This window comes from Aulostomus chinensis, chromosome 23, assembly GCF_037954235.1.
Source record: "Aulostomus chinensis isolate RoL2024-O1b breed Wild chromosome 23, RoL_Achi_v1.0, whole genome shotgun sequence".
Classification (NCBI taxonomy): Eukaryota; Metazoa; Chordata; class Actinopteri; order Syngnathiformes; family Aulostomidae; genus Aulostomus; species Aulostomus chinensis.
The window spans coordinates 2,767,206-2,792,500 of NC_141342.1; the positions used below are offsets into that span (position 1 = coordinate 2,767,206).

The window sequence follows — 25,295 nt, forward strand, 5'->3', positions numbered from 1 at the left end:
TAGTCAATCATCTTACAAACTGATTTTAGAGTAATTATATATTAATGCTGTTCAAAATTACACTGCTACTCTGAATGGCTATATTTTTGAATAAGTGAGAAAATCTTTAGTGAAATATTTATGTAACTCATTTGCAAATTAATGGAGGAAATAAATCAAGTACAGGAAGCAAAATCAGCATTCACCCCAGATGGGACTCGAACCCACAATCCCTGGCTTAGGAGGCCAGTGCCTTATCCATTAGGCCACTGGGGCTCGTTCACAAAGAAGTGCCCACATTGATATTATATCAAATCATTTACGCTCATACCTGTTCTTTCTATGTTTGGAAACGATACCTAACCTGTATACTCTATATAACCGTAATTGACATTGATCTCTTTGGCCACTCATTCCTCCGCTACCACTTAAAAAGAACTTTTGGGACCTTTAAAAATTACCAAATTAAACATCATAAGTAGCACTCATCGTATTTCGCATTTCGGGTGACTATGAATCACCTCGGATCTATGGTAATATCTTGACACTCCCATCATGTGACTACTATCCGTTTGAGGTAACACCGCTGTTCAAGATAATCGTTTCAGCGTTAACTACCGGCTCTAGAGCGTTCATTTACCCAGCGAACACTCCTCTCCGATCGCAGCTGGTGACATCTCACTGTAACCTGGAACGAGCCGCAGTTGTTTTCCTGCTTTCTGACCAGCCGACTCCAGAGGAATGATAATGTTAGCCGGCTAGCTCTTCGGGCAGCAGTTGTTGGATTAACGTTGTTTGTCCATTTGGCACTTGGTTATTCTGTTGAAAAATGAATTTACTACCGACCAATCCTCATGGAAACGGGCTCCTTTATGCTGGATTCAACCAGGATCATGGTAAGAAGCAGAGCTATCATGTTTTTCCTCCCAAATGGGAACTGGCAGCGTCGTGGAGACTAAGCTAATGTTGCTAATTCGATGTCATAAAAAGAATAAATCAACCCTAATATTATGCGGTAATTGACGCAGTTTAGTGCATTTCCTGAATCCAAAATTATTTAGTGGCAATACTTGTACAGCCTCTGTTACTCTAGAAACTTTAAACAACATTACGTAGTGTTACGATAATGTTTTTTTTTTTTTTAACCAAGGCTAGCCCAACTCCAGCTAGCGCTAATGTTGCTCTTTTTGTTTTCCGTCAGCAATTCGGCTAACGGCTCACGTTGGCTCAACATCAGAGTAATTATTCAGCGAGACATCAACATGTCAACAAATTGTCGTCACGTTACTCAGTAGAGAGCAATTTGTGTTTCTATCTTGACGTACACATCTATAACTTAGCTCCATAGCTAAGCTAGCTAAATGAATTTCCATCGCCCATCATAGGAGACGTGCCGTGGAACCCCAGCCGCGATTAGCTTCATCCAGTTGGCTACGTCAAGTCGATCGTTATTGGCACATTATAGGTTAGATGCACGTGTGTCTGTCACATTTGCGAAATGAAGCAGTATTTAGTCATTGTAAACTACTAGTGACACCCCCTACCCCCCCATAATCACAGACATTCACACCGGTTCTGCCTACATCTTTTCTTAATAACTTAGTCTAATGTAACATTTATGTACTTAGATTCTGTGTGAACTTTGTAATTTTGGATGGAATTAGCACAGTGTTGATTTTAGGGTAAAGAGACCAAAGACCTCACTTGACCTCTGAAAGGACCTTTGGTTTGAAACACCACCGTCAACATTTCCAAACGGTCAGCAAGTTTCAGATTCCTGGATGATTGTTAGATTCTGTAGGCTGCTCATCCGTCACTGGACTGGTACTACAGACCTTGTGTGTTTGGTGTTTTTCTCATATGATTGATACGACTACATGTCTACCCATTTCTTTTTCCATCTGGTGTGTCTCCAGGATGCTTTGCCTGTGGAATGGAAAATGGATTCCGTGTTTACAACACAGATCCTCTCAAAGAAAAGGAGAAACAAGGTAACTGGAGGCATTTGTTACAGCGACATTTATAAAATATTTTATATTCTTTTCTTTAGAGACAGAGTCAATTAATTTATTGAATAGTATCTCTTTGTATGTGCATGAGTTTTTTTGTGAACCAGTAGTTATATGTTGTAAGATAAATGTCATTGTAGTTAAGTATATACCAGTTTTACCGTTAATTTATAAATTGGGCTCTGAATAATACCATGACATATGACGCCATGACACCCAGTTTATTTGTATCCAATTTACTGTGTTAGTAGTTTTGTGTCCTGGCTAGTACTGCGATGAGAAATCTTGTGGCGATAATGGAAATAACAGGTCTAGTGTCAAGTATCACAAACACAAAACTATGCCCTGCAAAATCTTGTGCCACACAAATCAAATGTCACTTTTGTTGTCACCTCCTGTTGGTGTACTAGCCATTGCACAGAAATTCAAAAATCGTAAATTCATAGGGTCTCAAGCAGTCTGCCAGTTCTTTAACTAATGGCAAAAAAGGTGAATATTTATCTATAAAAACTCCCCCATGCGTCCTCATTAGAATTAACTTTTTTTTTAAATGATTATTTTATTTACTATTGGTATTCTGATGAAACTGCAAACTATGCTCCTCACACTGTGGTCATAGAGAAGTTGTTGTTGGAAGTTGACAGCACATTGATGGTCAGTGGCTGCAGAGCAGTGATTCAAACCATGGAGTTCTGCTGCCGGCGGGAACACAGAATTATGACAGAGGCACAGATCCGTAAATGTGGAGGGAAATAAGAGGAAGCTTCCCTCAACAGATGACCACATCAGCACATGACGTGCAAGAAGTCCTCCTCAAACTGACCGGTAATGACTGCTGTAGAGGTGGAGGCTGCAAGAATTTATTTCCATGTCTGAGCGCAACAACATCCTCCTCTTCGTTTCACAACCAGTCAACCATCGTGCAGTCTTTACAGCACGTAGTTGCTCTTTCCTGCTGATATCATGCTGGACATGGACGACTGTCTCACTGTGTGGGACGCAGAGCATTTGATGTTATCTTGGTTTGGCATCTGGTGTGAAGAGTTGAGCCAAGGCAGATGAATGAGCACGACTGATCAGAGGCAGAGAGAAATGCTATTTTTCTCAGCCATTTGTTTTGTGATAAAGGAAGCATTCTTTCTTGATTGTGTTTAAAAGATAATTTGTAACGACATCAGCAGCCCATGACTTTGACTTTCAGAGTTCCTGGAGGGGGGGGTCGGCCACGTGGAGATGCTCTTCAGGTGCAACTATCTCGCTCTAGTTGGAGGAGGAAAGAAACCCAAGTACCCAACCAACAAAGGTTTGTTTTCCTGCAGGGATACATGCTGCTGTTAGCACGGTCTGGACATGATTTAAGAACGTTGCTGTCCTTAATGATAACATGAGCCTCCTCGCTTAGTTAAAGAGGAAATCCCAAAGAATTGTTGTTAACTGCAAGTCCACGTCTTTCTCAAATCAGACGTACGAACTCAACCTAGTAAAGTTGTAAAAAACTACTACAGCTAACATTTGTGGAGTACTATTTTCAAAATAATGTCTTTTAACGGAATGGCAATAATAATAAAGGCATTTCGACAACATTCATGAAGTTGTGGGTTTTTTGCGGTTTTATAATCTCGCAGGTCGATGTCATGATTTGACGAATCATGCAGCTAATCAGTCGACATTGATCCGATCTTCATTTATTAATGTCAGTCTAAGAAGCAAAACCTATCAGCTCGGGATCGCTCAGGTCTCTGCTGCTTATCTGTTGTGTGGAAACTATCAAGATGGTCAATATTTACTTGCTTTTCTTGCTTTGGAAACAGAGAATAGTGCTACTTTTTGAAATTCCCAATGCTTTTCATGTTCAGCCACATCAGTAATAAATATTGGTATATCTGCAAAAAACCCCAAAACAAAACAATATTGTGCGTCCCTAAATGACCACGAAGCATAAGTCACTTCGTCAGTGGCGACTCCCGTTCTTGGTGCTGACAGACGTTGGCTTCCTGGTTCTGTTCTTGTCCTTGTAAATATTGAAATTTGTCCCGTTGGTCTCTCATTCTGCAGTGATGATCTGGGATGACCTGAAGAAGAAGACAGTCATCGAGATCGAGTTCTCCACAGAGGTCAAGGCAGTGAAGCTTCGGCGTGACAGGTGAGAATGACAAGTCTCCCACTGAAAGCTGAGATGAGCTTAACAATCGGGTTTTTGAAGCGGTCGGACGGTTGCATTTCCCCGTTGCCATTGTATTTGGGTGTGAAATGAACGGTGCCCTCTAAAAACACTCACAAGACAATAACATCCTTACCGCCATCACTGATTCAGCAAATAATCCCCTGATGCAGTGTTTCACATCTTACAGATGCACAAGTAACCACTGTGTGTCGCTGCTTCGTTAATGATGCCTCTTCAAGGTTATGTATCCCAGTTTGTGAACTTGCTGCTTGCTCCAGAGGAACCAGTTCCATGTTCTCATGTTGGATCATTTATCGAAGCGGGCAGTCATTTTTTTGGTCATTTCGATGGGGGAATGAAAAAAAAAAGAAATGGTAGACACACGGGAAAACAAAACAAAAAAGAACTTCTATTAAAGGATAAATCCAGTGTTTCCACACCTTGGTCTTACATTTCCCATCTGTTTTGGTCGAAGGGATTTATGGGGACATCAAATATTGAACACAGACCAATACTGAGTGAGAGTGCTTCGACAGGCCCCATGATGTCACTGCTATTAGGCAGTTGTTGATGTCAAAATGCCACTGACAGGCCCAGATCCTGCTGCTACAATTGGAAATCCAAGTTGACGCCCACAAGTTTTTTAATTTTCAGTTTCTGCCCCCGATGAATTTGGAATGTTGGTCAGGGCAACCTGGAAACAAATGTACAATCATTAGATGCTCAACTTGTTGGAGAGGATCCCCACTGAGACAGGTGTGTGTTTCTCTCTGAAATCTTGCTGCAGATGAGGTGTCGTCCCCCCCCCCCCCTCTCTCAGGTGCTCCATCAGTTCAGACTCCAGTTAACTGACTGAAGCTAAGCTAGCCTGTAGCTGGCTTAAGCACTGTATGTCATGTTTCACCAAAGAAACTGTACTTTTGACACCGTTGTAACATTTCACAAATCAGACAGAAATCTTCTGATAGATTCCCTTGAGGGTTATTAAGCAGAACGATAGCGAGCGGTGGCGGTGCAGTCCGTGTGGCGGCGCATGTTCTGAGGTCAGATGGATATCAGCTGAGCTACAAACTACAAGCAGACTGGGCAACTTGTGCCTCTCAGCCTCGCCTTCATCCATTCCACTTCCACACACTGACCGGCATAACATGCATTCCTCTGATAATTCATAGCCACCACGAAGGTGAGATTGGCAGCTGCGGATGTTCAGGCGTCACCCCCGGTACCACCAGATAGACAGATAGAGCTTCTCACATGCATTGTTACTCAAGCCTCCTCACTGTATCACTGGATGGGGATTTTTCGCTTTGAGTTTAACATGTGTGTCCTTTTGCTTTCAGAATCGTGGTGGTCCTGGACTCAATGATCAAAGTTTTCACCTTCACCCACAACCCCCACCAGCTGCATGTATTTGAGACCTGCTACAACCCCAAAGGTCCGTGCACACTCCTAAAACTCTCAAACCTCCCACCAGCGTGATATGCATCATTCTTTCATTTTATGTGTTGTTACATGTTAACATGTTTCAAAAAAGTTGCCCTCTTTTCCCTCAGGTCTGTGTGTGCTGTGTCCCAACAGCAACAACTCTCTGCTGGCCTTCCCAGGCACTCACTCAGGCCATGTTCAGATAGTGGACCTGGCCAACACAGAGAAGCCCCCTGTGGACATCCCTGCCCATGAGGGGGCGCTGTGCTGCATCGCACTCAATCTGCAGGGCACAAGGATAGCTACTGCATCAGAGAAAGTAAGCCAAAAACCTTGGCGCACACTGACTGCTTGATATCACTGCTGCTGACACATGCCTGACTCGTGTCGTGCTTCCACAGGGGACCCTCATTAGAATTTTCGACACATCTGCAGGTCAGCTCATACAGGAACTAAGACGAGGCTCTCAGACTGCCAACATTTACTGGTGAGAATCTGTCAGACTGGCATTCTCTGCACTGCAAAGGTCACACCCACTCGCTTCACAAGTATGTGGAGTATACACTGACATCTGGTGGAGGCTGCTTGAATGGCAACATGAGCCATAACGGACCCAGGCATCCTGAAGAGTTGCTATGATAATGATAATTACGTAGTACCGAAACACTTTAGAAGGTCAGCTTGGTGAAATTGAATCAAACGCAGTATTTTCTTGTCTCCTTGTTCTAGTATGTCTGACAGGGTTGATTGATGGGTGACGTACTTTACCATAGCAGCAGTACGACCGTAGTAGGCAGCAGGAGTGTCACCCCTGATTTGCTTCTCAGAATGGAGCTCTGCGGTAGTGCCGGTACGGACGAATTTCTCTCTGGTATAGATTTCGATTTCGCCCAACCGTACGTGTTGGTCGACCTCGTAAAGCAGCTGAAGAGTCATATTTCCTTCAGCGGTTGGCGGAGAGCTTTTTGTATTCACCAGGTGGACAGAAGCACATCTCCAAATGAACTGTGTTGCTACAGAAGAGGGTACTCAAAAAGCAATTGATTTAGAATAAACAAAAACAAGGCCTTAAAAGTATTAAGTTTAATTGTCAAAAGTCTTACATTTTCTTGCCCTTTTGTGGAATTCGATTCATGAACTGTCAGATGTCGAACGTACTCAGTTTTGTTGGACTGGTACACAACTGTACATGTACACAGCTCAACGGCGTGTGGCCTCACACTCACTTTAGAGTGTCAGTGAGTTCTGATGAGCGCTAATAAGCTTGTGAGTGTTTGTGTTGGTTTAACTTAAAAGTGGCAAATTCAGAGTGAGTCCAGTCTATTCCACTGACAGCCTCAACCCGGGTGCTGTTTAGCCAGACGTCTGTCTAGCTAGGCATGATGGCACCTGGGACCCTGAGTCAGTGTGTAAACCACAGCAACAGCAGTTCCAGGAAAGGCGACCAAATGTTTTTCATCCCAACAGGCCCTGTGTTGAAATGTAGAGGCTGCTGATTCAATAGCAGGTAGAGAAAAGCAGCATCACTCCACTCCAGTCCAGTGATTTCTTAGACTCCACAATTCAGACTGAATCTCCTTGTGTTCATTTTAGTGAGTGAGCTGGATGGGTTTTTTTCCTGCTCTCCTCTTTGCAGCATTAACTTTAACCAGGATGCGTCCCTCATCTGCGTGTCCAGTGACCATGGAACAGTGCACATCTTTGCTGCAGAAGACCCAAAAAGGAACAAGCAGTCAAGGTCGGTCTCTTTTCTGTGGTTTGTGTCCTCTAACCATGCTAACAGCTTTCTACATCCCTCGTAGACATGAGTGGCCATCCTGAGTGTACGGATCTACTGCCCTCTCAGCTTGAGCCTCAATAAGACACTTGGACTCAAGGATGAGCTGGATCTCACTTTGGGCTGTGATGGTACAGACTTTAGTCAGGTTCACCGCAGTCGTATTTAATTCATGGGACAGTTAAATATCTGCCCGACTGCATTTACTTGCCCGCAGGTGTCTTTTCCTCTCCCGTGTCTGTAAAGTCAGAGACAAAAGAGTTTGTATCTGCAGTAAAAATGTGTTAAAAGATGCACAAGTGGACTGAAGCTGCATGTTTCCTCAGATAAAACTGATTTCATAATTTAAGAAGTGATTACGTCAATTATTTGTCAATACAAAAAGACTGGAGGGTACAAACGTCCACTGGGACCCCAGCATAAACTGAAAACATTTTGGCCGAAGGTCAAGGTCAGTGTGACTGGCAAACATCATGGAGGTATCCAGCAGTGATGCTGTATTTCTAGTTTGTTCATTTAACTGATCACAAATTACAACACAAGTCTACTGCACTCTGTGTATTACATGAAATTACAAACACAAGGCATGAACTCACGTTTTCTTTTACTGATTTCCTTGACTTTTGTTTCAATTAGCAGAAAATCATTTGGCTGGAAAGCAGCACAGCAGCATGTTGACTTGCTGATGTCAGCCCTTACCTCAAAAGCCTGCTGCTGTGTCTAAATATAACCTCACAGCATCGTCACGATGATGTCATTTGTCTCCTTTCTCTGTCCTTCTCTCCACAGCTTGGCATCAGCCAGTTTTCTTCCCAAGTACTTCAGCTCGAAGTGGAGCTTCTCCAAGTTCCAGGTTCCCTCAGGCTCTCCCTGTTTGTGTGCCTTTGGAACAGAGCCCAACGCTGTCATAGGTAAACTGGGGTTATTGACCTGCTAGAAGTCACAGCTGATCTAAAGCTACCAGTAACAACAGTATTGGGGACTCGGGTTCACGAGAACACAGTTGGACATCTCTTTGTTGAATGAAGATTTCCATCATTCCTCTCCTTCTACTTTGCAGCCATTTGTGCTGATGGCAGCTACTACAAGTTCCTGTTCAACCAGAAGGGGGAGTGTTCCAGAGACGTCTACGCCCAGTTCCTGGAGATGACTGATGATAAAATCTGACCTTATGAACTGCACCGTCACACAGCCTCTTTTCCTTTTCCCTCTTTTTGTTTCCCATTTTGGCGGAGGGATGAGAGGCCCCCCCTCCCTTGCACTTGTCCTTATCCTGACAGACTCTGTGTAAGAGCATCAGATGAAGGGAGGACAGAGGTGGATGCTGACGTGTCTCACAGATTCCTGAGGATCACCAGTGGACGGAGTGACGCTGACCAGACTCCCAAAGCAAACGAGGAGAAAAGAGGGAGAGTTATTTTGGACAACATACAGCTTTTTAAGATGTCTTCCGAGGACTTTACAGTGGATGACTATTTTTAATCACATAGATGATTCTGATAGATTGAAAATATTGAGATTTTTGTCAACTAACACCACCTAACCTAATGATAGGGAGTGCCTCTGAACTGAATTGAGACTGAAGAGAACCGGTATGTGTGCACATGTTATTGTCACGTGTCTGTGTATATACAACTGTACCATATTCAGAGCAGGGTCCGAGTGAGCTGCCTGGCGTTCAGCTATGCTGTTTACATCCATGAAGCCGATAGTAAACATCTGGACAGACGCTGATCCTGTGTTGTGAAACATCATCTTTAGTATCACTACCTTTTCTTATATTCGGTGTATAAACACAAGCGCGAGACTGAACCTCTTAACTAGAATTGTACAGCTTGGCAAAAAAATCTCAACACTTCAGTTCCATGCTTCCTTTCCATGTTTCCCTTTTATTTTGTCATACATTGTGCAATATGCCCCCCCCCCCCCCCCTTATACTGGTATGCCAAATATGAAGCTGGTTAGCTTAGCATAAAGAGTGGAAACAGAAACCCTTCCTCAGTCCAACTAGCACTTCTAAGGTGAAACTTCATTTCACCTAAAAAGAATGTTTGGTCTTTCAGGTACTCATCGATAGGTGTCTTCATCTCCCAAATATGTTTTGTTCCATATTTTACTTTGTGAGTCCAGAATGAATAAATCAAAGCTGTTAGCCATCAGTCACCATTAGCTTCCAGCTAAATATACATGGCTGGCTCCTTCTGCATTATGGAGTCCCAAAGAAGTGATACAGGAAGGAGAAACATCCTTGTGAGATTAAGACACCTATTGAGGGAGTGCTTGAAAGGAGAAATACACTGGTTAAGTACGGCCTCAACAGCTGTTCTTTCCAAACAAAACAAATATTCAAAAATTGGTGTTTTAATCAAAAATGGAAGCAATAGATGAGGCGCTTCGGTGCAGATGGCTACTCAACTGTGTTTAGCCAGCCGATCCGGGCCGCATCAATCTTAATCAACAAACACACACTGTTGCATCATAGAAGCAGAAAGGATTGAAAATGTGTTCAATTGGAAACAAAAACCAATATTTTTAAGTGGTTCCAGACTTACAATTCCCTATACTTTTCATTGGCCACACCTATGTGGTGCATTGTATTAAGCCTGGCAGTACTTTTTCTGTGTGAGTGGCCATGAAGCGCTTCATTCTGCTCCCAAGACGAATAAATGCCAATCAGGGAACCTGCCTCGTCACCATGAACCGGTGCGTTCACCGCGGATGCACAGTCGACCGGGGCTGGAATGCAGAAACGTTACCAGTTACTCCTTTCATCCGTTTTTCAGGTTACACGACAACATCTTCATCTGCGAAACGTTTCATTTGTGTTGTTCCTACATCAGATTGTACATTTGCACTGTGTTCAACACACAGCACTTGACGGTTACTGAACACTAGGGACGCTGCACAAAACTGAAAAGCCAACCTGTCTGTCACATTTAGTGATTGTAAAAACCTGCATTCAGATTTGTGAATAAAATTTAACATCTGCTTTTACAGTTACGTTTCACTGGCTCTTCCGTGCGGTGTGACTAATTACACTACAAACTTGTCATTTTGGGACTTTTCCCTCTGATCAGAAGTGGCCTCGCTGTCTGCAGTAAACCCCACCTCGTTGCTCAGTTTAGCATCACGTGGACTTTTAAACACAAAGCAGGAAGTGTATTTTGCCTTTCAAGTATTTCGACCCAAGTTCACAAACTCAACGCCATCGTCCAGTACTTCCAGTTCAGTGCTGCAGAGCGAGCCAGTTGCTTCAAGTGCCAGCTGGTCACGCAGCAGTACTGTGAACCAGTGCTGAAAGAGGGTTTTTTTGGTTGTTTTTTCAGCTCAAATCAAAATGTCTGTGGATTACCGAGCATGTGGCTGGACGGTGTTCTTCAGAGTTTCTAAACTGACAGTTTCACAGTTGTTGCCACCTGCCCCCGTTAGCTTGAAGCTGAATATATGTTGCTGGCTCTGAAAGAAGAAATGCAGGAGAGAAAACCCTCTTTGTGAGATGAGGGACCTGATTTGTGAAAACTTGAAGGACAAAAAAAAAAAAAGGTTGACAGTTTGTGGTCAGTTGGGCACTTTTGTGTTATTCACACCATTTCCATCAACAGGGAACAGTTTCTCAAACTGATTTTTCCAGATTCTTCGAGCCGCGGTGCCACTGAGGGAACCGGCCATCATTTCCACCAATTTTGAGTGGAAACATTGTAATGTCATTAACCACTGGCGCCAGTGAAAGGGTATGACGACACGCCAACTGTGGAGGAATTTAGTGTGACGGAGGAACTCGTTAGACGCAAGAAACAGGCTGGAGACTCAGAGTTGGCTTACACTGGACCGCTTTACTAGACGTCCACGGCAGTACAAGGTTTGCTGCGAGAGGAGGTTGAGTCAGCTCCCCCAGAACATCTGAGTCCAACCCTCGTAAACAGTCACACTAGCGATGTCGGGCACCATCAGTCACACCTCAATGGGACATTCTGCACAGATGTGACCTGCACGTAGTCCAAACACAGCTACGTAGAGACAACGCTGGTGCAGTGATGTGTTCCGACTACAAATTTACTATTATTAAAGAATTATGAAAGGCACCACAGGCTCACTCCCCGACCCAGCTCAAGGCCCCAGGTCAGACCTTATCGACAAGTTATGAAGCTGAGGTACAAGAAAGTTCAAACAGATGGTACCAGCTAAAATTCCTCATCACCCACTGACGTCAGCACAACTCTAACAAAAACTGCTTTACTTTTGTACCAATTGGGAACCAACTTATTTTGGTCAGGAATGCTCTTTATCCATTCACAACTGGCTTGCAAACCAGAACAGAACCTGTTCCCTGTTGCGGAAAAGAGGCAGTGACTCAAAATGTCTTCCAGAGGTTTCAAATCAAAAGCAGGAACAGGAGTCCTGTGCTCTTGTGAAATTGTTAGGAAGCGTTTGGTTTCTTCGAAGGTCGCTTAGTCACTGAGCAATGTTTTCCTCAGCTTTGGTTCGACTGTCAGCAGGATAACTAACAGAGTTGGAAGGAGTTTGATGAAATTTGGTAGGATGATGAAACCTCTTGGAAAAACCAACTAAGATTTTGGAGCTAATTCAGGTCTGATGATGTCATTTGGCCTTGGTGGAGGTATGCGCTCTCTGTGTGACCTCTGGTTGTCATGGAGGAAGCAACATGAATCTTTTCCTTTTTCCATTTACCTCCTTCATTCATTTAATTTCATATCTTCATTACTTTTTTCAAGTGCACTTCCCCATCTCAGAGGAAATCTCTTGAATTCTTCTTGTCAGCTCCAGTACTGGAAATGAGTGAGTCAAGCTGTTGTTGCCCCTCAGGGAAGCGGGTGGCGTTGATAGGAAGCCGGTGGTGTGCGCAGACTTCCTGGACTGGCCTCATCAAACTGTGTGGAATGTGTGGACAAGCCTCCCTTCCTCCATTCAAGCTGTGAATGAATCATTTAAGCTCAGTGTAGAACAAGGGGGCATAAACATGATCAACCAAGGGGCGGGGCTCCTACATGTGAAGCATTTTGACCTAAAAAGAAAACAGCATGAACAGTGGTTTTCATAAACTGTAAAATGACCTCATATTTTTATTGTCGTTGTTGTTGTTAATATTATTTATGTATTTAATTATTTTCTACATATGTTGGGCCAAATAGAACCTTACAGCAGCCCTGGTCTAGAGACATTGTTTCACTCCAAAGACAGAAATCATTTCTCACTTTCACTCACACACACACACACACACACACACACACACACACACACACACACATTCTGAGTTTGCATTAGTCCAGCACAGAAGCCTTTTACTCAAAGAAATGCAAACTAAGAGTGTTTTAAATAAATTTATATATATATATAAAAAAGCATTTACCCACTGAAGCAGAACAAACACCTATCACTTATTTTTCCTCGTGTAACATAGAATACAATCTGATTAGACTTTTCTTTTTAGTAGCCTGAACAGAAGAAAAGAATCGAGCAAAGAGACTGCCAACTTCAACACAAAGGTAACAAACACAGCCAGTGATGACAGGAGGAGAAATAAAAAATAAAAATTGGAGCGCAAATGAAATTCCTCGAACTAAAAAAAGAGAGTTAAGTGCAGCACTGGTCAGAATCATATAGCATAGATTCAGTCTACGTTTTCTTCAGTTCCATATTCAGATAATCTGCTCAAGTACATTGTCTCTAGATCCGTAACATGCAGGCTCGATGAAGCATATGGTCAAATACGCATGGGAATATACTCCTTTTTTTTAAATCTTATCGGACATTTGTAAAATATGAAAAACTCTGTTGATGTACAGTGGTGAAAAAGTGACGGAGCAGGTCGGCTCCATAGATAGTGTTTTTCTTTAAAAAGGAAAAGGAGACTACATTCATCTCACTGAACAAAGTCCACATACAAAAACTAACAAAAAATGATTCCCAAAATATCAGGTGACGTTTTCAATGTTCATCAAGACCCCACGTATAACTTTTAGTTAATTATTACTAGATCGCATCTGTTCCTGGGGGGGTGGAGCAACACTCAAAAAGATCCAAAGACACACTTGAACAACGGAATACTGCATATCTACTCACAACTGGGTTAGGTAGGTCAACATGGAGGCTAGCTGCCCGAGATGGGAATGTCCACACGCGCTTCCCTTTGCAGAACACACTACTGCCGACTTCACTTGGTTGCCTTTTCTATCCGACACACACACTTAAAGCGCTTGTCTGTAATGCTACCAGGAGGAAGCTGTGAGTGTGGTTCAGCGCTCCTCGTTGTCAGAGGAAATCTGTGGTTTCAAGATTTCTTTCAGAGTAAAGACTTCCTGTGCTTCTTTGTGCCGTTTGGGTTCTCAAACTTAAGGTGTGTGTGTGTGTGGGGGGGGGGGGATTCCCAGTCTTCCTTCTTCTTTGATTGACATTTTGGAATTTGGTCTTCAGTTTTTGCATCATACGTGGAAGAAGAAGGAGGTTTTGAACATTCTGTAGTTTGTAGGTGTTTCCACATCTCTCATCTTTTTGGCACCTTGGAGTAGATGATAGCCAGTTAGGATGGGGGGAAGGGGGGGGGGGGTTCGAGTGTGGAGGGGTGAGGCTCAATGTGTACTGGAGAGCAGGGGCCAGGAGGCTGACAGGGGGGCTACTTGTCGCCCACCTGTTCACTGACCTCTTCCTCACCAGCTCTGTCCGTGGGGGTAGTGGTACTGGTGGCGTTATTGTTGTTAGCAGCTGCCTCTCTCCCCTCCTCTTCCTCCATTTTCACCCTCTTTGACTCAGGTTGCTCCTGCAGTTCCCCATTCTGCCTCTTGGTGGGGAGAGATGCAGAGGCTGAAGCATGGGTAGCCAGGAGGTGGAGGGGGTTGGCAACGGCTGGTGGAAGACAAAAAGTAAGAGACATGGTTTGATGGGTTGAGGTGTTACAGAGGCCAGTGTGGTTTGCAGCGTCACCAGAGCACTGACGTAGTTACGGTGTTTACTGTAATTAGGGTTGCAGTGATAAAACATCAAATGTGTCAACCAGAGACCATCTGTCGCTGCTCAGGAGAGCCGAGGATAACACACCATCGTGTCTGTGTAGGTTCTCATTCATCCATCGCAGATCGAAGCGAAGTAAAATCTGGTCAACTGGACGTAAGTTTATCTTGAAGACGTTTCACCTCTCATCCTAAAGAAGCCATCCACGTCAGGATAGAGAAACCATCTTTGAACAGAGGAGGTGGACTGCGACATTTCCTTTCACCTATTTACAACCAAGTCCTTTCAAAGCTTCCCCAAAGAGCTCAGCTGAAAGACCCATGTGGAACGGCTGCTGCCAGCACAGCTCATTAGCATCTGAGTGGTCGGTGAAACTCCCTGACACCGCACAACGACTGTCGTTTGGGGAGGCCAGGTGAGTCTCGGGAGGGTCGTTTCCACCACAATAGCACTGACCACTCCCACATAGGTTTATAAGCTGGAGTTTCCACACTCTTCACTAGAACTGAAGAAGCCTCTCGGATGAGAGGTGAAACGTTTTCAAGATAAACTTACGTCCAGTTGACCAGATTTTACTTCGCTTTAAACACACCATCGTCTTCTCCTATTATACAGACCACAGTAGCCAAGTGAATGATGGGCAGCTGCCTGCTACTGGGGAAAGGGTTCTCTGGGACAGAACAAAAATACATCATACAACTCTGAGAGGGGTCTCCACTTTGAATCCACACTTGTTAAATGAACCAGACTGGTAACAGTGAAAGTCTTCATTCTTCTTAAACTTCTCTCAGTAATTTAATGTCTGGCTTAATTGATTTACTGATTCATTTCATTCAATAACTCCATTTGGAATGCTTCTACTCAAATCTACCGACCTTTTGAAGACAAAATGTGCTTCAACTGTGAGTTTATAGTAGGCTGGGTCGTGCGTGTGTGCACGAGGTCCTCCATACAGATGCTTTTTAAAAAGAAAATACTGCTACACGCCAACATATGCTGCTTCAGGTGTGCCTTACCTGCTTTGTGAACCACAGCGTACTGGAACGAAGACTGAGATTAGTAACGGTCTAGAACTGTGACAACAACAAGATACATCTAACCAGCTTTCACGGCTCAAAATGGACTTTAAGAACAACAAGGTGTGTGTGTGTGTGTGTGTGTGTGATGGGCTGTGTGTCACCTGTGCTAGCAGCAGAATTAATGGGCACCAGGTGAGTCCCATTTTGCGTGATGGCCTTAATAGGAAGCTGGTGCTGGCCGAGCGAGGTTTGTTGCATGATGGTAACTGTTGTTAGGGGAGCAGCCTGAGAGCTCTGGATGATGCGGCCGACTCCTGTTATAGACGAGGCTGTGATGGATGGGACCGGCTCCACTTTTACTACACGCAGGGAGACACGCCAACGTCAAACGCCATGCACGTACAGACTTCATAACACAGAAGAACAACATGAGTCAGTCGTCACCTTTGATCTCTTGGTGGTCCCCTCCTCCATTCTCCTGAGGTTCTGGGTTAACTGTAGCAGCAGGCTGTCCACCAACAGTAGCCATGGTGACGGCCGGGATCTGGTGGACCACATGGACCGTTTGCATGACGGGGGCGGGGCTAACGGTTGTTGTTACAATGGCTGGTGTTGCCATGGCGTAAGTCACAGGCTTCATGGTCGTCTGAGGCATCTGGCGTTGCACAGCGATCAAAACGGGTTGGCTGTTGAGCGGGGAGCCTGTTAGAGGACACACGGTTACGGACTTTCACTCCAGCAGGAAGCCCACCCAAGACATCCTATATACATAAAGGTCCCAAAAGTTAGGCAACAGAGAGAACACTGTGATTTCCTTTCACTTGGAGCATTTAGAATTCGAGGACGATAAAGCTCAACGTTATAAAGATCTGCTGTCTTGTTGGGTTCTTACCAGGGGAGTTCTGCGCAAAGCGAGCCTCTTGGATGACAGCGAGTTTGGGCTGGACTGTGGTGGCAGGGGTGGGAGCTGGTGCAGGGGTTGGTTCTGGCTCCATGGGGACCGGGGAACCCTCTCTGGACAAGCTGTCTGGGGTCTGGACCCCACTAGAGTGGGCAGACAGTACCCCTGTGTGATTGGGAGAGGCTGGAGCGCTCCTTGGAAAAGGAAAGGAACAGTTCAGAAGGTGAACACACAGATTTCAAGCAGGAGTGTCCTGTGGACTACAGCACGTTGTAGATTACCGAGAGGAGAGTGGTCCTACGGGGGTCCTGAAGCAGGGCACGCCCCTTGGCCTGCGTTTCCTGAAGGCCTGTTCTATAAGCTTGCCCTCAGATGCGGGGTCAATCCTCCAGAATGAGCCTTTGCCCGGTTCCTCTTGGGAGCGGGCCACTTTGATGAAGTACCGGTTCAGGGACAGGTTGTGGCGGATCGAGTTCTAGACACACACATACAGCATTACTATTATACAAGTCTGAAATGGTTGTTATGCGATGTTCACAATCACCACGTGGAAGCAAAATGCCTCTTACACCTGCGAGTAGATCTTGATAGGTTTAGTCTAATTTTTCACTTAAATTATTCTTTTTTTATTGTGCAAATTCATAAACACACGGTGATAGAGGCAAGATGAGGGAACAAAGCTAAACAGACAGAAAGAAACAAACATGCATAAAGGATAACAACTAGAGCAGCACTGAAGAACCCTCATACAATGACAGACAAAAGGCAACCGACATCAGTAAACACAACCATTAATCTCTTAGTCAAAAATTGAACACAAACTACATTCAATTATTCTAAAAATCAAATCAACAGGGAGCAGCATGTAAGCAGAAAGTAAGTGTCCGCCACTGTTGTAGGAACGAGCCAACTGCTTCAGCATGAGCCGTTGTTTGATCAGTAACTGAAAGAAGGCTCCACATCTGTTTTGCAAGCCCTACAGTTCAACCAGAGACATTCTGTGGAGTTTCTGTCATTAGAAATGTCTGGAGGACCATCCAGTCCCAAGACCAGGGTGGCCAATGTCTGGAGGACCATCCAGTCCCAAGACCAGGGTGAAAAAACAAACAATCGACCAGCCACGGGGAAAAAAGAAGATCTGTTGCATGGTCGCACACAGGTTTGGTACAGCAAGATAGTCGGTGGAGCTACACTCACGTTGTGCACTGCAGACGGAGCTTGGCCCGAGTGACGGAGCACTCCTGTAGTACAGCCTCAGCTCCATCCTGCTACCGTGACTCACTGTTGCCTCTCGATCATCAAAGTGGTATTACAAGACAGACCACTGTTAGCTTGTTTAAGCTAAAATGATCCATCCATTTTCCACTGCTTATCTGTTAGGGGTTGTTGGGGGGCTGGAGCCTAGCTCAGCTGACATGGGGCGAGGTGCGGGGTTCGCCCTGGACGGGTTGCCAGTCCATCGCAGGGCCATCACAAGCACTCAGGGGTTCAGTATCGCTCAAGGATACTTGGACTCATATCTGCTAAAATGAAGCCAATGTTTTGGCCACCCAGCCTACCAGTGTTGCAGCGCGGCTCTCCTTCAAGAAAGAGCAGTATTGTATTGACATTAAAGACTGAACTGTTTGACCGCAATGAGTTTGAACACAGCGGCTAGTGACCGAGTTTCACTGTCGAGTTTGAAAAAAAAGAATTACACTGATTGAGGCAACACACCGAATTAACGCACAAACTCACATTAACATTCAGTGCAGAACTGCTCCCAGGACTTGTTTTTTTCTCTCTCTTTCACTCTAGTTAAATGATGCAAATATAGGTTGATTTCTCAGGTCTGAACCATAAAACTGGAGCGAGACTTGCCTATGAAGGTGCATCCTGAAAACATGCTCTCGCCTTGTTTCTCTATGCAGACGTCTGGAGTCTGTAAGTCCAAGCAACGTGGTTCTTCCTACAGTCTTACCTGCGTGATTTCTGATGCGTTCGTAAAACTTTTGCTGTGGAAGTCGAATAGACTGAGGACAAACAAGCCAACACACTACCAGTGAGCTAATAACAGGCTTTTGCTTTCTCTACAGCTATCTCCGACATCTGGGTGACAAAATTAGCCTCTCACTCCAGGCTATTCTGGAGATGTTCCCAGGGATGTGAGATCATATCAACACCACATTGGTGTTGGTCAGATGGCCGATATTTATCAGCCCAGTACTAGCTTTCCTTTTCTTTTGCTTTTTTTGGGGGAAATAAAGAATAATGTTCCTTCGTCAATTTACCATGTTTACCGGTGCTTTTTGGAATGCGCAAAGTGTCAATATCAGAAACTATTTTTTGGACTGAAAACATAAACATCAGTGAATATTGACTATCAGTAAAATATCAAAAATCCAATCCTGTGCATCACTCAGATTTTCTAACACCAAACAGGTCGTGCTCTGCATATTATATGAAACTACCGACACCCCTTCGTGGAAACCAGGCGTTAGAATAAGTAAGTACGATGAAGAGAGCAGTAGCCCCAGGACCCGTAGCCCACCCAGGTTCCCAAACCGATCCTTTCAGCACGGCGTGTCACACATTTTGGCATTCATGCCCGCTGCATACTAAATAAGACTCTCTCAATCCCTGCTGCTGAGATGATAACGCTAACATACAGTAGGTAGCTTAGCCCGGGTGTATTTCCCTTGATAGGGGATAGACGAGAAAGCGTGACTCAACTATGCATTAATTACTTATTCACCAAAGAGAAACCCTCTTCAGTGTCATCAACGGCAGCAAATACTGAAGACACTGACCTGCCAGCCTTTATCAGCAGTTCTGTAGTAGGGGTAGTTCTTGGTGATGTGGGTGTATATTCCATTCAGTGTTAGCTGTTTGTCCGGGGCCATGGTGATAGCTTGGACTATTAGTTGTGCATATGAATATGGTGGTTTGGAGTCATCCTGCAGAGAGAAAAAAAATGATAAGTGTGTGTAAGGAAGCTTGTATAGCGACTGACAATACACACACGGCAAGTTGGTGCAAGTTGTACATTTTCTTTCTCACACACTGGTACATGCATACACACACACCAAGCAAAGTTCAACCAGGTTCTGTATTCCAAAGTCTACACTGTAGTCAGTGTTGGGCAATTTTTAGACTTCAATGAGTAACCACACACTCACACACCAACAGAAACTCTGTGAAGTCTGCTGCCTTCATCATTCACCCTGAAGTTTATAAAAATCCTTCTTAAATCTATCCTGAATCTCTCTCTCTCTCTCTCGCTCACACACACACACACACACACACACACACACACAGATGCTGTGGACATCTGGTTTTTGCAGAGGTATATATGCATATATATAATTTGGACCATCCCTCTCTCACCTTTGGGCTATCTTCCCCTGAGGCCTCCTTGTCATTTTCAGACTGTGAATTATCTCCTATAAGGTCAGAGGCTAGAACACGACCTGTTCTGTAGCTGGAGAGTCCTGCCCCCCTTGGACTTGATGGGCAGGAGTTTGCCGCACTGTGGAAAAAAAAGATAAAATAAAAACATCACAATGTGCATTTTGAATGATTTTTCTCTGATAATTGAGAAAATCTCTGTTTTAGGACCGCACAATTCAAGATGCTCTCACCTGATGGTGCCTGTGGGTGAAGGCAGTGGGCTCATGAGATGGGCAATGTTGTCAGGAATGTTGATGGTCAGAGGGGAAATTTGAGGTTGGACGGGCTTCACCGGTGATTCCGGCACGTTCCTTGGCTCCTTTTTATCATTGGACAGCGCTGTGAACGTGATCTTTATACTTGTGCTGGGGAATCGGAAGCAACACCTAAAAGGTGGGAAGAAAAATAAGCGTGAGGTGTTTATGACTGAAGTGTTTGTGTCTCAACTGGTGTGCAGCATTTGGTAAACTGAAGCATATTCTTCAAATAATATAAAAAAAAACCCAACGCTTGTCAAATTGTTGCTGTACAGACAGGCTGGGGTTTTGCCTAACAACAAGTGGACCAAAGAGGCAAGAGTAGCCCAGAGAGGAGCACCGAGACTCAGCTTCACACTGTTTAAATATGGAGGTCCTCCATGGCCATTATGTAACAGTTAATGTCTAACAGGCTGGTGCCTAATATATACTTAACGAGGTATATCTGGACAAGTTGGCTAACACATTGTATTCCATTGCTAATTTGGCCTTGTGGTCATATTACAATAATGTACTGACACATATCAGGCACAGAGTTTGCAAAGTCTAGAGGGGTTTTTTGGGGGATGTTGGAACACAAAAAGGGCTAACAAGCTCACTTTAACATACCAGCAGGAATAATAAAACCTAGTCTTAATTTCATAACTGCCAGTGTCACATAGAGAAAAGCTAACTGTATTGATTAAATCATGACAAACATTCACAATCATCTTCTACAGTATTTGAGTTTAGCTTCTGATCTACAGACGACTTTAAGACGACATGTAGCAGCCATGCTGCCACAATTAACACAATTTATTTTATCAAGAATATTATGACAAATATTTACCACCATTTTCTACAGTAATGTAAGAGGTTCCCATGCATCACGAAGCTAGCATATTAGCCTGCCTGTGTGGCTAGCATGTGCGTGGAATCAGCAGCAGTGAGCTCAAATACATCTCCAGTGCCGAGAGCACCTCAAACCAAATTACGTTGAAATTCTGCCATTTATAAGCCTTTTGAAACCTCAAAAACTAGGACATTACGACATGGAGGAAGACACGACACAATTTGAAATCATTATGTACCACTCTTCAATTCGGCATACTACAAACATACTAGTAAAGCAAAATCGCGGCTTATACAACACCGTCCAAGTAGACTGACGATAATTTCCTATACAAAACATGCAAAATGTAGGCAGACGTGCACCAACTGCGTCTTCTCGACGTGCACTTGGTGGAATACACTGTAACCGAATTAAAAGGGTTCTCCAAACATTCATAACAGACCATAAATCAAGGTCTCGGCGTATTTTTGTTTGGCTGCGAGCAACAGCATGTTCACACTAGCGTAGCTGGCACGGAGCTTTCGCGTGACGTTATCGCCATACAACCCGTCTCGCTGTTGCTTGACACAACACGTGCAACACCGCTGCGGGACAACAAAACAACAACACAAGACACCGAAATCCTCACAGCTTTTTTTGTTTTTGTTTTCCCTTTTAGCTTAGCTGCACTCCTTTTTTTAGTCTTACATTCGTGGGAGCTGGAGAGGTGGAGCTCCTCTTCTCTGAAACACCCCATCAACAAACACCCCGTTTTTTCCAAGGCATCGGAGGTAGAATTCCCCCGTGCCCGTGCCATCTTCTCCTGCGGTAAATATCTCGAGGTGTCGCCGGGAGATGAAGCTCGAATGTCCCATGCTAACGTCCACAGAGCCCTGCGATGAGTTCCGTCCGATGGTCACCGACCTTTTCTTCATAAGATACTCGAATTCTCGGCCCTCCAGCCGGGCAACCGCCGACCCCGACATCCCGCTTACCACCGCCATCTTCTGAGGATTCTGTTTGAGCTTTGGAGTTGGGCTTTAAGCGCAAACGTGTACGCGATTGCGGGGAGGTCAAAAGAGGATAGTAATTTTGCTTTTGTGAAAAAGGGGGATCCAATTTTACACCGTGGAGAATTCGGCTAGGAACGTGCCAGACCGGGTTACAGCGGCTCCGACCCACCGCCGCGAAGAAGAGGAAAAAGAGCAGCCTCGACCAATCAGAAGCGGCCAAACGGGCGGAAGTGCTGTGACAGACAGCCCGCTAAACCAATGAAAACCCTGTCAGGGTAGGCAGATGTGTAGTGTTTACCAATGACAACAATAATAAAAATAGCCGTAGAGAGGAGAGGTCGGTTGCACTGCAGGCTGACACGCAGATGGATGGAGAGACTGAAGTCACGGGACGGACCTCGGACGGAGGGGATTCGATCCAGGCCCTCGCGTCTTTAAAATGTTGTGCGAAGTACAAATAAATCTAAAAAGGTCCAACATGTGTCACAAAAACGCTGGTCAGGGTTTGCAGAGACAAATAAATATACAAACTGATACATCTAGCAAGGTATTACATTGTTAAATTTAAAAAAAAATCTTAGATTTGTTTTGTATTTTCTTGTCTTTCATGCAGAATAGAAAAAGGAACTTAAACCCTACTGAAGCCTCTTTACAGACCCCCCCCCCCCCCCCCTAAAATAAACCCACTGAACTGGGATTCAAACTTGAACCAGACCAAGACCAAAGCCAAATCCCACCAGACCCCAACCTGGACCATGAACTAGCCTTCATCAATAAAACAGCAGACTTCAGAGTTGAGTTCTATACACGGACGGCAATTAAAAAGCAATAATAATGAGAGGACATGGTGAAGAAAGATGTTTCACAAAAGGCACTAAAGGGCCACATTTTTCATTGTCAGGTTTTACAATCCAGTGTGAAAATACAGATTCATTCACCTCCTGTTTGCCTCAGATAGTCGCATTCAAACATAGCACATACACATAAATATGCAGGTATTTCTAAAGGCTTTTTTTTATAAGTTTTGTTTATTTTTCAGACAATGTTCCATGTTTGGAAATCTCAATTTTCAAATTCCATCACATTTGCTGGTTATTTGTAATCCTGATCAGAGGTGGACTGGTAAATCCCAAGATGAAATGAGATGAAACAACCTGATTTTAGATTTAGATTTTCTCAGACTCAAAAGAACCTCCCACAGGGACAAAAGATTGGGATGATTTATGGCTAGAGTTGGAAGCATTTTAAATATTAGCTTAAGCTTTGCCCTGGAAAACCGACAATAAACGCCATGATACCCAAATCGTGTTGAAGCTCTCTTTTGAGGAGGTGCACCATTTACTGAGACGCTGCCTGGATGTTGTCGAGGAGATATTTGATCCGGAAAGCCTCAAACCTCCGGAGGGAACAGTGTGTTTAAAAGACAGATGGAGTAAAATACATCTGAATTATGTGTACTGACGAAGGGTTCAGGTCTATGTCTCTGATTGATTGATTGATTGAAGAATATAATTCAACAACCAAATGATATTATGAATAATGTGTGGAGTCTGTAAAGTGTGGATGCTTGATAGAAGATCCCGTTCATTCAGAATGTTTAATTCAAATGACGTACAGCGACGTTAACAATAACTATAAACAATACATTATTGGTGAGCTGCTGGGACAGGCTCCAGCCCCCCACGACCCTCAACAGGATAAGCAGTGGAAAATGGATGGATGGAAATCATTAGTGGGACTTTTGAAAAGGCATATATTTTCTAAGGTGCATGGCGGGTAATGATGAAATTACATCGTGAGAAACGCCTTTACCAAAGCGCCGTCGCTCCTTATTTCTCCACCCCTCCAGCAATCAGCCTGCTCTCTGGCAGCGAACGCCCTGAAACATTTGGAATCCCCAGCCCAGAGCAAAGAAGGTCTTGTGCTTTCATCAGAGGGAATTCCACTGCTGAGACCTGTTCGAAGCTGAGGACTCTGCTGAAAATCAGCTTGATGGTAGAGTTGCTGCTCCTGAACCTGCCTGGTGGTTCTACAAAGGGGCTAGAACATCGTGTGTGGAACCTCATAGAAGGAATCTATTCGAGGTGTTGAATTTCTCATTTTTACTTTTCATTTGTAAGCCTCGTTGTTGGTAGATGTGCTCTGTGTCTGTCCGTGTGTATTTTATACCAGAGTTATAGAACTCGTCAATATTTGTTTTTCCATTAAAAACAAATCAAATTAAAATAAAATAACTGCTACACTGAAAATCCTCTTTTACTCTTTCAGAAAGTTGTCATTATGTCTGTGCCAACATGCAGTCTGAGTCCATTTCTCTGCAGAGATCCAGTCGGGATTTCCTTGCAGTGCGTTAGTTTACAAACTGTAGTGTGTGTGTGTGTGTGTGTGTGTGTGTGTGTGTGTGTGTGTGTGTGTGTGTACGCGCGCGTACTCCTCAGTCAGAGTGTGTTGACATGAGCACAGCGGCAGACGCCGCCTGTCACAGCGGCTCCTCGAGCCAAGAGCCTACATGTGTGATGTGTTCAAGTGCTCAGCAGACATGGCCGCCTCCTTCCATATTCAAGAAAATGTGCTGAGTGGAGGTAACCGGCGACATGTCACACGTGTTCTCTGCGGATGACGTCATCACAACTCGCTGAGTTACGTTCAGGAGTGTCTGGTGGAAATTTTTGGATTCTATCTTCTTCCCTCATATTCTAAGACAATTCAAATATCAAAATCTCTGACTCAGATAACTCCTCCGAGTGATGCCTTTTATACTTTTTAAAGTATTGAGCTTTTTTCTGCTTTTTAAAAACATTACTAGAGTGGAAGTCAGTGGAGCCTCAAAATTCAAAGGTTTCAACCTCAGAAATCATTAAAATATCAAACTGTTCGATTCCTCATGGACTTCAAAACTTAGCACTTTTCAGATTTCTGTCTTTTGTACTTTTTTAAATATTTTAGATGTTTCAAATTGGTTTTACAATAGAAGTCAGTGGAGAAAATCTTCAAACCGTCTAAAAACCTCCCTCCTCTTTGAAACCTTCTCAGCTCTGCATACTTTGAATTAGAGACTCCATTCAAGGTTTAAACAGAGGACAAAACTTTCTGACAGTCTGAAAAACAAATCAGCTCCAGTACCTTGCAGTGATGGGCCGTGAATGTCTTTCTGATGTGTTCTCTCATTTGTGGAGAGCTCAGTTCAGAGGCTTGAAACGCAGGTGACCAGCATCTGCTGCTGCAACACGCCTGGACACAGAAAGACACGATGCGACACAGCCCGTTTTAGCAGATTTGAAGCCATCTGTCAGGTTACAGACTGGACCTCTCAGCCCAGCTTTTATTATAAATATCCATCAGTGTCGACAGTATAACACACATCAGTTTCACAGGTGAAGTCCGTTGAAGGATTTTAGCAGACAGGAGCCAGAGGTCCTTGGGGGAAATTCTGGCAGAGGAAGTTCAGCCTATGACCCGGCCCGGGCCTGGGCTGACTTGGTGGGTGGACACTGGGGAGGTCATTTACAGGTGAGACCTGACTGACATGTTGGTAGTTCTACATG

The 25,295-nt window shown here is 44.2% G+C and overlaps 2 protein-coding genes and 1 non-coding gene across 7 annotated transcripts; 1 reads left to right on the forward strand and 2 right to left on the reverse strand.

Moving 5' to 3' along the window:
- Positions 1–182: 182 nt before the first annotated feature.
- trnar-ccu (transfer RNA arginine (anticodon CCU)) lies at positions 183–255 on the reverse strand. Its single transcript has one exon. It is a non-coding gene; the product is annotated as a tRNA-Arg (tRNA).
- Positions 256–438: 183 nt separating this feature from the next.
- wdr45b (WD repeat domain 45B) lies at positions 439–10,350 on the forward strand. The gene is made up of 10 exons (XM_086194512.1): positions 439–875; positions 1,896–1,970; positions 3,190–3,291; positions 4,044–4,131; positions 5,493–5,587; positions 5,706–5,896; positions 5,979–6,064; positions 7,214–7,315; positions 8,144–8,265; positions 8,415–10,350. Exons 1-10 carry the CDS (start codon positions 809–811, stop codon positions 8,519–8,521), a joined length of 1,035 nt encoding a protein of 344 aa, XP_086050638.1. The 5' UTR covers positions 439–808; the 3' UTR covers positions 8,522–10,350.
- On the reverse strand, positions 6,674–21,936 carry foxk2a (forkhead box K2a). Of its 5 annotated transcripts, XR_015111412.1 has the most exons (13): positions 21,446–21,936; positions 19,861–20,055; positions 19,607–19,748; positions 19,030–19,176; positions 16,522–16,715; positions 16,232–16,434; positions 15,784–16,041; positions 15,501–15,698; positions 14,013–14,215; positions 12,044–12,285; positions 10,707–10,810; positions 8,054–9,090; positions 6,674–7,592 (listed from the first exon to the last, which is right to left on the reverse strand). XR_015111412.1 is itself a non-coding variant. In XM_086194511.1 (10 exons), the coding sequence occupies exons 1-10, from the start codon at positions 21,739–21,741 to the stop codon at positions 12,357–12,359; spliced, it is 1,857 nt and encodes a 618-aa protein (XP_086050637.1). In that variant the 5' UTR covers positions 21,742–21,936; the 3' UTR covers positions 12,242–12,356. The 5 variants fall into 5 exon arrangements, 2 of the variants coding, with proteins under 2 accessions (XP_086050637.1, XP_086050635.1); XR_015111414.1 differs by lacking the exons at positions 6,674–7,592; positions 8,054–9,090; positions 10,707–10,810 and having other exon boundaries at positions 12,215–12,285; positions 13,436–14,215; XR_015111413.1 differs by lacking the exons at positions 6,674–7,592; positions 8,054–9,090; positions 10,707–10,810 and having other exon boundaries at positions 12,232–12,377; positions 13,436–14,215.
- Positions 21,937–25,295: the final 3,359 nt, after the last annotated feature.